The sequence below is a fragment of the Diplotaxodon limnothrissa genome, linkage group LG12, assembly GCF_057381915.1.
Source record: "Diplotaxodon limnothrissa isolate DT_005_m linkage group LG12, D_limnothrissa_male_GT1.1, whole genome shotgun sequence".
Classification (NCBI taxonomy): Eukaryota; Metazoa; Chordata; class Actinopteri; order Cichliformes; family Cichlidae; genus Diplotaxodon; species Diplotaxodon limnothrissa.
In genome coordinates, this window is record NC_140607.1 from 21,259,034 (window position 1) to 21,272,980 (window position 13,947).

The following is a 13,947-nucleotide window of genomic DNA, read 5'->3' on the forward strand; positions in this document are numbered from 1 at the left end:
ATGTCAAACGCTCCTTTTTTTCTCCATTTAGGTTCTCCCCTGAATAACTGCAGGGCTTCACATTGCTTTTTTGCACTCAAGCCAAATTATTTATTACCAAAGGAATGGTCTTTAAGTTACTGTAATTTTTAATTTTAATGTGTGCATGGGGATGCTTTTGCCAATCTTTTTATTTATTTATAAGTCACTAGTGAAATTCTCACGGTTGATACACAGAAATAGAAACCGAGAGCATATGTGCTGCCATGTGCCTCACCAAGGGGGCATGGTAAAGTGCCAGGGGTTGATGTAAACACTAGTCCTTGAGTCATGCAGACTGGCTCCCTCTTGTGGTTTGCCATAGCACTTCTGCTTGCCTTATAGTGAAAATACTGGCATGATGACTGTGATGTTTTCAGTCTGTCCACATTCATATATGACTCACTATACTCACATTACAATATTCAGTAACATAGACTAAGGTACACTCATCTCTGGCTCTATGAACATTATGCGCACTACCAGTTTCTGTACAGTTGTTTCATGTTATTATTTAACAATGTCAGCTTTTCATAATAATAAGCTGTTCTAGACAAGATAGATGCTTTTTGTTTGAATGCTTAATGTCTCACCGGTTTTTAAGATTATGTTTAATGCAGTAAAATTTTAAAAAGTTTAATTTAAATGCATTGAGTGTACAACAAAAATATGAGGAGCATGGGGGAAGGTTATATTATTTTATATAGTTGTCACTGACATTTGAAATGTTGAGTTCCTCCTCTGACCAAACTGTACTCTGGAATTAAATGCTAAAGAGAATGAATGTGTAAATACATGCTGAGAGTGGGTATTTTGTAAAGACAAGGCTTGGAATATACAGTCTAATGTACATATTCACTGTATTCAGTGCTGTGCAGCCTTAGCTATGCAATACTGGTGTTGAAAATGCCTTGAAAATTCCCTTTGCCTTAAACAATTTTTCACAGGTTAATTTTTTTTGAATGTTTTTAGCTAAACATCACTAAAATCTGTTAGGTAACACTACATTGCCATCTTTAACTGTTTCTAATAATTGGACAGTTTGGGTGTGAATGTGAAGGAGAAAAAAACATTACCAGCCAGTTTCATTTATAAGTTATACCTGAGGTGGATGTGCAAATAATGAAAACCATATATATGATGTATTTCTTCTGAATACCCTCGGTTGTTTATCGCCTATTTAACAGATGGATTTCAATAATATGCCGCAATTTATGGTGACATCTAGTGGCAAAAAAAAGAGAGAAATGTTTTATTCAGTGGTAGAAAATGTTGTCTTGATATGATACTGAAATGTCCTGGTGCTGATTAGAGCCAATAATGGTCTGGTATGACATGGTATGGTTTGACAGATGAAGACTCACTGGCTTTAACTCGAGTGTCTGCATGTGTGCAGGGGTGCATGAATAATGGATACTGTAACTGGAAACTGAGTCTACTTTGTGAAGCTCTCACACAATCGTCATCAATATGACAAGCCAGACTCCAGCTACAGAGCCTGCATTACTAGCTTTTTTGGTATTTTGCATGTGTTGAAGGGTGTAAAGTTGGGAAGCGGTTGTACTGTTTAGTGGGCTGCAGAAACCATAGAATCTCAAGAGCTTCTGAATTTGAGTGAAGGAAAAACTGATATTAATATTTGATGATTGTTTTCCACACAATGTGGAGGCAAAGAAAAGAAAATGTTGATAAAATCGTTTTTGCTGGACACTAACAGAGCATGGCCTGGGAATGGAGAGTGTGTATATCTTTATGTACATACTGTATGGGAATATGTACAGATTTGAAGTAAAGAGGGAAGTAGTGCTGGTCTAATTTATTTATTTATGAAATCAGCTTTCATGGGCTCACATGACATCTGTTTCTCAAGTTCGAGACAACAGACAGAATCAGTGGAAATGTTGTTAGTTAGAAATGAGAGTGATTTGAAGGCAAAGTGAACTTATTTATATGGTGTCCCATCTCTTAAAGATACAGTAATTTTATCATGTGTTGACTCCTCACTGCTACAAATGATTCATGATGTATCAGTATTGTTAGAGCGACATTGATTGCAATATGTAGCCGGTGGGCAGTTTAGCGTGTATAAACACATTACACATGTACTCTTAATTCTTTTTATTTTACATTTGTTTTGGCTTGTTCGAACACCGATTTGGTGTTTTAAATGTACAGGCTAACTGAGCCATGACTTCTACGATCTTAAAACGATTGATTGTCCTAATCCGCTCTTTCTGCCTACAGAGGATTTTATGAAATGTTCATAAACATTTGGATTTTGCCCCAATCAGCAAAATCCGAATGTTTGTGATCAGATGCCATTTTCACTAAAACTTTGGTTAAATGTACAGATTGCTTGACATTGTGGAATTTGTGTGTATGAAATAGCAATACTACAATGTTTCACTTTTTTTTTTCTGAATTTGAAAATGCTGTCAAATTGTTCTTGTAATAAATCTTTTGCTCTGAAGTTTATGATGATGCTCTGGCCATTTTTTCATGTGTAGCTTTTGGCACAGCAGTGACTGGATTTTCTGTGCTACAGTGCATGTCAGAGAAAAGCAAAGAAGTGCTTCTGTTATTCTTCATGCACAGTGTTACTCACTATATTTTTATACATAATAAATAATTTGTTGCATAAGTAAGACACGACTAAATATGGCAATGCGTCCTGCAGATTTTGCTTCGTGACGTTCAAAATGGAGTTAAAATGCTGCAGTTGTTTCTCCTCACAATGTGCTTGAAATGTTCAATTTTTATTACTATTTATTTGGATAAAATAATTCAGCTAATCCCTACATAGTCTTTTATAATTATAAGTTCAAAAATATTGTAAACATTTTTGTTTTAAACCTTCCAGTGTTTAGTCAGTCTGGAAACTAGAGCCTTAGGAGCTAGAGCCCATCCCAGCTGTCATAGGGCAAGAGGCACAGATAACCATTCACACCAAGAATTTAAAATCACCAGTTAACTTGACATGTCTTTAGAATATGGCACCCAGGGAGAGAATGTAGACCATTCAGAGATGACTGGACAGCAGGACCTTTTTGCTGTCATGCAACGGTGGACCAAAGTGCTATCTTTTTGTAGAAATTAGTATTTGGTGATCCTCATTTAACGCCTCATTTATGCACATAAACACTTGCTATCTCAATACAGTATAAACTGATACACAAAACACTGGCATAATATTATCAGTCGAAAGGTTTAGGCCATAGATTTTATTTATTGTATTTAGGTAGTGTTTTTCCTCAACTTCCCAAAAAACTACTCTGTATGTAGATTTAAGTAGCCGGATTGGAACTAAAAAGAAAAGCGCACAGCGTTGACAGAGTTCCTGAATTTCTTTGTCTCATTATGACCAGCCCTGCATGAATGAGAGCTGACGTTGCCTGCCTGTTGTTATTTTGTTAAAAGACGGAAGTAAATCAAGTAGGAGGGGACGAAGGCCATCACAGTAACTGCTACGCTTGTCACGGTAAGATATTTGTGCTTGCTGAATTCACTGTATGGCGAGTTTAATTTTAACGCCAGAAGGTACGCTAATTCGTTGAGTAAGGTCTTAATTACCCCGACAGATTAAGAGCTTAACTGTCCCGGCAAAGGCTTCCTTAAGTCCCTACTTAGAAGGTCATGTCTCAGCTTTGCTAGCCAGAGAAGTGGTCAGGCGCTAGCTGACACTGACAGGCACACTGCACCAGGCTGCTATCCTTTAGCATTAGCTTCATTCATCTACTCTAACTGCTGCAAACATGCAGGAGTGGGCAAATCAGTTATGCGTGAGTAGTGGATTGAAATGCACTTTCAAATGCGCAAATATCGGCTGCAATTTAGCTCATTTTGGGTTAACTACTCAACTACGTGTGCCTTCTGTCGTACAGACTCGAGCCAGCTATGCTAATGCTGTTCTAGCCTAATGCTAGCCAAGTAGAGAACATTTTCTCAACTTTGTGTTTTATCTATCTGTGTAAGGACAGCTTTTGTTAAATACTTATGTTGTAAGATCAGAAGCTACGTAAGAGTACACGAGAGTTTCGGTGTCAATTTAGGGCGGTAGCAGTGTGCTTTATCGTACAAACGGATCGTAATCGGCTAACGTATTGCTAACTACGTCGACAGTTGGGCTCGGTTTTGGTTAACTTATGGCTAGTTAGCGACTTGTCGGATGTCGACTGGTACCTGAAACCCGGTGCTCTAGTTAATGTGTTTTTCAGTACCATTAATAACAAGTTAACATGTCAGTCTAACAGGATTCATTCATAAATGTAGACGTGTGTTGAAGAGCCTAAAGGGTTATTTTGCGGAATATTGTGAAGGAATTTTCTCTTTCTGTGTTCTACCATTTGACTGAACTGAATATAAGTGGGATTAATGAAATCATTATGGGTTTGTTTATTCACTGCAGCAGTGTTTTTACATATTTGTAACACAGTAATAATAGATATTCAGTGCATAGTCAAGGAAACACTAACTTATTTCCATATCAGAAAGACTTTAAAGAGACAAATTCCACATGTTAGTATGAACAAGCCATATATATGTTAAACATAAACTGCTGTCCAGTTAAGCTACTAGTTGTAGGTGGTTGAGTTTAAATACCTGATGCCAACCTAAACATTGGCCAGTGCTTAAGAAAGGTGAAGGGGATGGTGCAGGCAGGGTGGAATGGGTGTAGTTGAGATGTCAGGGCTGATTAGTGACAGAATACAACAGAAAGAATGTATGGTGGGATTGACAAACAGACAGGAGGCCAAGCTAAAGGTGGCAGAATTAAACGTGTCTTTTCATTTAGATTGACCAGGATGGATAAGATTAGTAAAGAGTACATCAGATGGACAGCTCAGGTCAAGCAGCTTGGAGTCAAAGTTAGAAAGAAGGCTGAGGTGTTGTGGATGCATTGGGAAAAGGATGTTGAATATGAAGCTTCCAGGCAGGATGAACAGACGGAGACTATAGACGAGATTTATGGATGGAGTGTGTGACAGGAGGATACTAGGGATTGGGTGAGATGGAGGCAGATGATCTGTTGTGGAGACCTCCTAAAAACGACCAGCTGTCCATAAGCCAAAAATGTTAAAATTTCATGTAAAAACACAGGTTTTATTTTTCCAATAGTATTTTAATATTTTACAATTTTCTCTGAAATGTGTCAAGCAGGCATCTTTGTACCTTAAACTTAAAAGAAAAGTAAAAATAAAATGAAATGGTGCCTCGAGGGCAACGGGATGAGGAAGCTAATGATACCCAGAAGAAAACATTTAATGTTGGCTGACAAGAGTTATTGTTGGCCCCATACATGCTGACCAAGATGATTTTTTTTTTTTTTTTTTGTAAAGAGAAGATATTAGTGTCTGATTTCTTAACAGAATCCATTGTTTTGATTTCCGATAGATCCCTACCATTTATTCAGAAGAAGACAGGAATTCCTTTTATTTCCCTGTGCTTGCATTTCTAGTATTTCCTGTTGTTCTCGTGATGCTCCAAGTTTCCAGTCAGGAAAAGATTTCGCTATCATCTTTCTCATCCTGTCATTCGTTTGCAGGAGAATCGACAATTTGGATCCAAGATGACGGACTCCAAGTACTTCACCACTACCAAGAAAGGTTTGAAACTTTGTTCTTTAGAAGATTTAACATGGTAAACTCCTTAGTGCAAGATTATAATTATTGTTGGTGGTACCTACACATTATATTTATGCGAGTGCTTTGGGATGTTTTTTTTCTCGCTGATAAAAAAAAAAGTTCTGTAGATTCCCAGTAAAATGATTTGGCATGTATTTACTAGAGATGGACCGATCCGATATTACGTATCGGTATCGGTCCGATACTGACCTAAATGACTGGATCGGATATCGGAGAAAAATAAAAAAATGTAATCCGATCCATTAAATATCACGAAAGCACCTCACAAAACTTGCAACACGCCGTAACTCACCTCAGAACGTTAGCAGTCGGAGCAGTATGCATCACGTGATAGAGCAGCTGTGGCATGCCGGACCTGTCGGTGGTCTGGATAGCATTTGGAGCTTCGCTAGCAACCTGGCATTTCATCTCCGACAAAGTTATCCCCGAGAGAAGTAAAGCAAGTGTGTAAGTCCATCTCTGAATGTTTGTAAAGCATTCCTGCGTTAAGCTTAACGAGCGACTGCCTCTCGCTCTCCGGCTGCTACTTCAATCGTGAAACTGCTTAAATGATCAGCTGATCGGCTTTTCTGTCGCGAGTCCGTCTTTGTTTTTGGCCCACTTTGCACCAGAAAGAGGAAACCAGCGGCTGAACAACAGCAGCACGTTTAAGCTTGATAAGCTGTTGTTAGAATTTATTTAATATTACTTTCTACACCAGGATCTTTTTCTACGTAGCTGACGCTGGTAACTGTGCAGGGGCGGATCTAGCAAAGTTTAGCCAGGGGGGCCGATAGGGCATTAACTGGGAAAAGGGGGCACAAAGACATACTTTTCTTTCTTATTCTCATTTAAAATATCTAGCTTTTAATAAATAATTATCTGACACACAAAGTTTTAATTTGATGTAAAATGAATAGAAGTCAATTACTGTATATAGTGACTATTAAGTCTAATATATATACCCTAGTAAGCTATAGTACTTTTTCCTTTGGGAAGGTACCATCTGTGCAGTCTGCAATTTTGTTGAAGAAAGATGTTGAATCTATTTAATATTTCTTGAAAAATAATTGATTTCTGTGCATTTTTTTTCACACTGCATCAAATTAAGGTTGATTACGTCGATTAAGCATCATGAGGTGGCGCGTGAGGGGTGGTTCCCTATTTTTTTTATTTTTTTATTTTTGTTGTTGCTGGGAGTTGGAACCCTATTAGTTAGGTTGCTTAATATTTACGCTAAGTACTCTTTAAAATACCAGAATAGGGAGGATGGTGTAGGTCTAAGTTTATTAGATTGATCAGTATTGCTGAACTATGAAATATTTTTTTTGTATACAGGTATAACAGAATAGCTTTAGTGTAGTTGTTGTTTTAAACTTGAGTATGAACTTGCAGACTTGCAAAATGCAGCAAGATATTTTAAAAAACAGTTTTGTTGATTAAAAAACACTATCGGATTCATATCGGTATCGGCAGATATCCAAATTTATGATATCGGTATCGGACATAAAAAAGTGGTATCGTGCCATCTCTAGTATTTACTAACTTCAAGTCTATGAAACCAAGCACATTTACTTGTTTCAAGAGCAAGCATACTGTGGTATAACTAGGAATGTTACTGAACTATAAGATAGATTTAAGTAAGGAAAAAACAAACAAAACAAAACAGAAAATGTACCTAAAGATGTCATCTCACGGCTTTGTATCAAAGTTGTTCCCAAGAACAAGAGCTTTGGCTTTTGTATATCAGATAAGACGTAGTGAGAATTAGCTCTCAGTGAGATAACTGCTAGGCCTCCTTGTATTTCAGCAGCTCCCCTCACACAATGTTGCTCTGGGAAAGTCTAGAAGCCCTCTTTGTTCTCTCACACAGGGCTTAAGAAATATAAACAGATGCTAGTAAATGATAGTGTACCAGACTCCTTGGTTTTTAAGGATTACCTGAGACATAAGAACAAGTTTCCTTCAAAATCTTCCCCCCGTTGGATCTGCCTGATGCTGTGTTGTGCAGTGTGGAGCTCACATGCAAAAGAGACTTTGAGTATTAATTTGCCTGGGAAACACTGAAGTCTGCCGATTCAAATTTAAGCTTATAATTTGCAGTTTTCTTGCAGTGTGTAGTTTGTACCCTAATTAGGCAGCTGAGTTAGACTGCAATAAAAACTAAATTAAACGTGATTCTCAAATTAAAAAAATTAAAAAATTCTGTGTACAATTCACCACAAATAGGCAAACACACTCCTTTTGTGTTTATATTTGACAGACACTGTATACACTCTGCTTTAATAACACTGTTCTTTACTAGCTTTGTGTTTACACAAAGTCCTGCGTTTCCTCATCTCTGCACATGTCTGAGATAAGCTCAATGTAGCACAGATGTGCAGGATGAAAAAGACATGTTTGATATCTTTGTGCACCCATTGTGCAGATAATGACATTATTGTAACTGTAATGTGGCTGTTGAGTTTAGTATAGTAATGTGATTACAGTGCAATGCTAATTGTAGGGCAACTGTATGAATTGGTTTCGCTAAACTGCTGAAAGGTTTACAGCAGCAACATAAGTGCTTCTGTAAACATTTGCTGATGAACTCATTCGCTCTCCAATGAAAAGATTACATTTTAAACTAATTATGGTTTTAGATAATTCAAGGAAATAATTGTTAAGGAAATAGCAACCTCCCAGAAGTATTTAGATGAAAACTACAGGTCTAGGTGTTTATTCTACAACCCACTCCATTGTTCTGTCTGTGGGAGAAAAAGCTCTTGCACCGTGTTCATTATGCTTACAGCTGACAGCCAGTCAGCTTTCTGACAGAGAATTGTAAAATGTCAGCCAGTGCGTCCACTGTCTAGTTTGCACATTTTAATGTTGGCAAAGCACTTTCATCCTATTTGTGTACCAGTTGGATTACGCAATAAGATGTTTCTAATTAAGATGTTTCTAAAAGATGCCCCTCCCCCCACTGGGCTCCCAGGCCTATCAATCATACATTCGCAAAAAGAACAATTTAATTATTGCTAAATACTGTAGTTCATTTAATAATAGTTTATATTTTCTATTATACATCTACACATATCAGAAGAAGGGTGTGCTTGAAGCTTTAAAATAAATTTAGTGGAGTAAAATAGAAGTGCTTTTCAGCCAGTTTGCTTCACAGGTCACTGACCCAAACAGGACTGGTGTTGACCAATCAACTCGCCCAGCATTTTTTTTCTAGCCATGGACATTTATACCATTTCATGTTTTTAATCCTATCTCTGTCTCTTGTGTACAGGGGAGATCTTTGAGCTCAAAGCAGAGCTCAATAGTGATAAGAAAGAGAAGAAGAAGGAGGCTGTAAAGAAGGTCATTGCATCCATGACGGTGGGCAAGGATGTCAGGTGAGTTAGAGGGGAAAATATCAGTGAAAATCATGTCTACAAATGTAGAGTAGAACTGCATACATGAGCTCTCACTGTGAGTCATAAGTTGTATAACAGCTCGTCTCTCCTTCAGTGCTCTGTTCCCAGATGTTGTGAACTGCATGCAGACAGATAACCTGGAACTGAAGAAGCTGGTCTACCTCTACTTGATGAACTACGCAAAAAGCCAGCCAGACATGGCGATCATGGCTGTTAACACCTTTGTGAAGGTAAAGCTCAGTTTGTCATAAATATGTAGATGCTGTAAGAAATGATCAGCTTTTTAGGTGATCTTTGACTCCTGTTTTTTGTTTTTTTGTTTTTTAAATTAATTAATTAATTAATTAAATTTTGGGACAGAAATATTGTGGACCATTTTACATGGTCAAGGATTTTGATACAAACAAGAGTTAAATCAAATTTAAAAATTGCTTGTGTAATGCAGGATTCTTTAGAAATTAATAAAATATTTGCAACAGAACTTCTGACCTCATTAAATCACCCATTAGGACTGTGAAGACCCCAACCCTCTCATCCGGGCTCTTGCTGTTCGTACCATGGGCTGCATCCGTGTGGACAAGATCACAGAGTACCTCTGTGAGCCTTTGAGAAAATGTCTGAAGGATGAAGACCCATATGTGAGGAAGACGGCTGCTGTTTGTGTAGCAAAGCTTCATGATATCAATGCCCAGTTGGTGGAGGATCAGGGCTTCCTGGACACCCTTAAAGATCTCATCTCTGACTCCAACCCTATGGTACGACTTTTTAACGAAGCCTTTTTAGCTGGCTGTTGAGCCAGCCATGTTTCTTGCATGTGACAGAGCTGCCTACAAGCCATAGCTCTATCGTTCACTGATAAGCCCATTGTTGGCGTGCAGATGTTGAACATGATGTCAGTGATCTCTTTTGTAAGTGGGCATGGTTTTCTTCCTGTTAGCATTTATCTGTGGCTTTGTCTTCATTTGTAGGTTGTCGCAAATGCAGTAGCAGCGCTGTCTGAGATTGCTGAGTCTCATCCCAATAGTAATCTAATGGACCTGAACCCTCAGACCATAAACAAGTTGCTGACAGCTCTTAATGAGTGCACAGAGTGGGGACAGATATTCATTCTTGACTGTCTGGCCAATTACACACCTCGTGATGACCGGGAGTCCCAAAGGTAAGGAGACGGCTTAGTCCTTGTGCTTGTCATTAAGTTCTATTCACTGTGGATTAGTTTCAATTTTCTGCTCTTCCTTTTCCAACATTAACACCTGCTAGCATCTGTGAGCGTGTGACCCCACGGCTCTCGCATGCCAACTCTGCAGTGGTGTTGTCAGCGGTTAAAGTTTTAATGAAGTTCATGGAGATGCTGCCCAAAGACTTGGACTATTATGGCACTTTACTGAAGAAGCTCGCTCCTCCACTGGTTACACTCCTCTCTGCTGAGCCTGAGTTGCAGTATGTGGCGCTGAGAAACATCAATCTCATTGTCCAGAGACGGTAAGCCTGAGGAGAGGGTCTCTTTGCCACGTCTTTAATAAACTGTCATGTTTCAGTTAGACTCCTTTTTTTTTTTACTTTGTAAACAAGCAATGTTTAATGTGTCATTGCAGCCCAGAGATCCTGAAGCACGAAATGAAGGTTTTCTTTGTCAAGTACAATGACCCCATCTACGTCAAACTGGAGAAGCTGGACATTATGATTCGCCTAGCATCTCAAGCCAATATTGCTCAGGTAAGAAACCCACATCTATAATGCAGCATTATCTAAGGATGCTCCCAAGAATAAATCTATTTAATAGAATCCAGTGAGTGACACACATCTGTCCTGCTGTAGGTGCTGGCAGAGTTGAAGGAATATGCCACTGAGGTGGATGTGGACTTTGTGCGTAAAGCGGTCAGAGCCATTGGCCGCTGTGCCATCAAAGTTGAGGTAAGCGAAGGTGATGTCATCAGACGCTTCATTGGTTAAATATTTGTGTTAGCTACATAGTGAATGCCTAGGTTTGTGTGTTCACTTCGCTGGTAGTTGAAGATCACAGTGCTGTAAATAGTTAATCTACTTGCCACCAACCAGTAAGACGGAGTTTCAAACACAAGGTGGTGCTGTCATCATGGCATTGTTATGTGTTAGTTCCTCAGACAAATTGAACTACAGCTTATTAATATTTCCATTTTGGGGAAGTATGAGTATCCAGCACAGGATTCAATAGAACCTGTTACCGTTGACATTTAAAATGTGGTTTCATTGTGAAGTGAAATTAATCTTCAGTAAAACCAATGAAATCATTTTCTGCGCACTACACAGATGTTATCTAGCACTGTGCATCAGGAAATATTCATGACTGTTTAAAAAAAGAAATCCAAAACAAACAAAAAGCAAGTGTTGATGAACCGCTCTGCTGCTTCATGCTGTGCTAGTATGACTTGGTGGAAGTCCTGCTTTAACCACTTGCAGGCTGCAATTTCACCATAGACCCCACACTCTGTATTCTCCTGCTCTCCTCTTTCCTCTATTCTAACCCTTTCTACTCCATTGCTGATTCCACGGCTGTCAACTCGGTTCTGTTAGCACCTCGCACAGAGAGCAAACATCAAATCCTGTGTCAAACTGACTCAACCTTCATGTCAAGGATCATCACTGGTGATGAGAGCTGGGAATCTGGCTGTGACCCAGAGACCGAAGAGCAGTTTTCAGTAGAAGAGCCCACACTGTCACAGCCTGAAGGCAGTGCATCAAGTCCAGAGTAGCATGCCAGCATATTAACATTCATAGAGTTGTACACCATGAATTTGTCTCCTGGGATCCAACTGTCAATGCAAAGTAGGGCTGGGCCATATTATACCGTTCACGGTAATACCGGTATAATGTTAGGCAACGATAGGAAAATGAAATATCGCGATAGAATGGGAGTAAAACGCGCATGCGCGGTGCCTTTGTTTTCATACGCACATGGCCGATTGTTGAGTGAAACAGATGAACCAGAATTGGTTTGTAAAAACGGTGCAACTTCCCTGATGTGGAACTGGTTTGGTGTTTGTCTGTCAGATACACAACAAAGCACATTTTTTGCAGAACATGCAAGCGGCCGTTGTTACTGTCATATTTGTCGGACTAAGATGCTCTTAAATCTGGGAGTAATCTGGGTCCTAAACTCCGTATGCTTCAGGTCAAACATAACTGCAGCATCACTTAGAGTTAAAAACTGTCTAAATTCTTTCATCTTTAATAAAACGATCAGCATTGCTGCTTTACCAGGTGTAACTATAAAGTTTAACTTCCAGGCATCCATGAAAACAAAAGTTATTACATTTAACGGAGTTAGAAGTTAGCAGGAAGCTAGCGGAAGTTAGCTCGCTAGTTTCGCTAGTTACCTAAGCATGATATTGCATGTTCTGACTGAGAGATTTCTGAAAAAAATCAAACGTACAGCTCTGCTATCACTTCCAACATAAATGAAGACAGGAAACTAAACAGCAGTGATGTTTGTAGGGTTACTGAAGTTGGGCTAGCTGGTATATAATGATGTGCTACGTGATCGCTAGCGACACAGCTATGTTAGCATAACATAAACAGTGAAGCTGGAGGACGAACACTAACACTTTTCCACTTATAAAAGTTAACGTGAAGGTTCTTCATGGTTAGAGACAAATGCAATCGCATGGCAGGATGCTGTAAACGGACCAAACTTCAGTCAGGAGAACAACTGAGATAATCCATCCACAATGCGAGGTTAGTCATTAATATACTGCAACAACATGGGAATAGAGCAGCTGCCAGAGAATTCAACATTAATGAATCAATGGTACAGAAGTGGAGGAAGCAAGAAGAATGAGTTTAATAAAGTTTGATTTATCTGACTGCTTTGTTTCGCTTAATGTGCCTTATAATCCCGTGCACCTTATGGTCCGAAAAATGCGTACTGCACACTGCAGTTTAATGTTGCAAAGCACCTCTTTTTAACTTCAGTGGATATTATACATGGTTATGCTCAGGATATGTCAGCCCATTTCTACTGGAAATGCCTTTTGGTTAAACTTTCAGCAAGGAATTTGCATTTGCACTGTTACATTTTTATAAAGCTTTAATGTACATAAAAACCAGCTTCTTGTTTAAGTGAAAATAAATGGAAGGTTGTCTTTTTGCGCTAGTAATGTTGTGGAGTTGTATTTTGTCTCGCATCAATTATATCATCGGTTATATCGTTATCGCAAATTTTCAAATATATATCGTGATAAATATTTTTGGCCATATCGCCCTGCTCTAATGCAAAGTTCTGCTAAAATGACCTGAGGTGTCTGAGGGACAACTTTCAGCAGACACGAGCTGAGCTGTGGTACATAGCATTGCTCATGCAATTGTGCACCCACCAACACAGTGACCACCCACTAACCCTAACCCGAAATAAAATCTTCTTTTAAAAAATGTACTGTTTAGACACAGTGGATGAGATCCAGCATGTTTAGAGTGAGACTTTCAGGGAGTAATACAAAAGTAGCAGGACTGTAGAAAGCGATGTGTCAAGGCTCAAGGAGATGTCCTTCAAGAGAATCTCATCCACATTAAAATCAAGTACAATTTTTTTTTTTTTTTTTTTTTTTTTTTTTTTTTTAAACAAGAACACTTACTGAACTACTTAATCTGCACACCAGTCATTTTTTTTCTTTCTCTCTCTCTGTTTGTTAGCAATCAGCCGAGCGCTGTGTCAGCACACTGCTAGACCTCATCCAGACTAAGGTCAACTATGTGGTGCAAGAGGCCATTGTGGTCATCAAGGACATCTTCCGCAAGTACCCTAACAAGTAGGTTTCTTCTTGGACATGTTTGTTTTCACATTTTCCACTTTACTTAAAACTCTCTCTGTGTTTATATGAATAATCCTCACATTTATCAAATGTATGACAAAGACTTATAACCCTTAT

General features: G+C 38.8%; 1 protein-coding gene across 4 annotated transcripts in view; it reads left to right on the forward strand.

The window, feature by feature from the left end:
- The first annotated feature begins 3,439 nt into the window (after nt 1-3,439).
- Nucleotides 3,440-13,947, forward strand: part of ap1b1 (adaptor related protein complex 1 subunit beta 1) — a 31,882-nt gene continuing 21,374 nt past the window's right edge. For 2 of the 4 annotated variants that reach the window (XM_085367314.1, XM_085367312.1), the window contains exons 1-10: nt 3,440-3,496; nt 5,561-5,621; nt 8,917-9,022; nt 9,138-9,273; nt 9,553-9,798; nt 10,012-10,202; nt 10,304-10,525; nt 10,639-10,759; nt 10,862-10,957; nt 13,712-13,827. In XM_085367314.1, the coding sequence (XP_085223440.1) occupies nt 5,585-5,621; nt 8,917-9,022; nt 9,138-9,273; nt 9,553-9,798; nt 10,012-10,202; nt 10,304-10,525; nt 10,639-10,759; nt 10,862-10,957; nt 13,712-13,827 (1,271 nt within the window). In that variant the 5' untranslated portion in view covers nt 3,440-3,496; nt 5,561-5,584. The other 2 variants (XM_085367315.1, XM_085367313.1) reach the window with 2 other exon arrangements.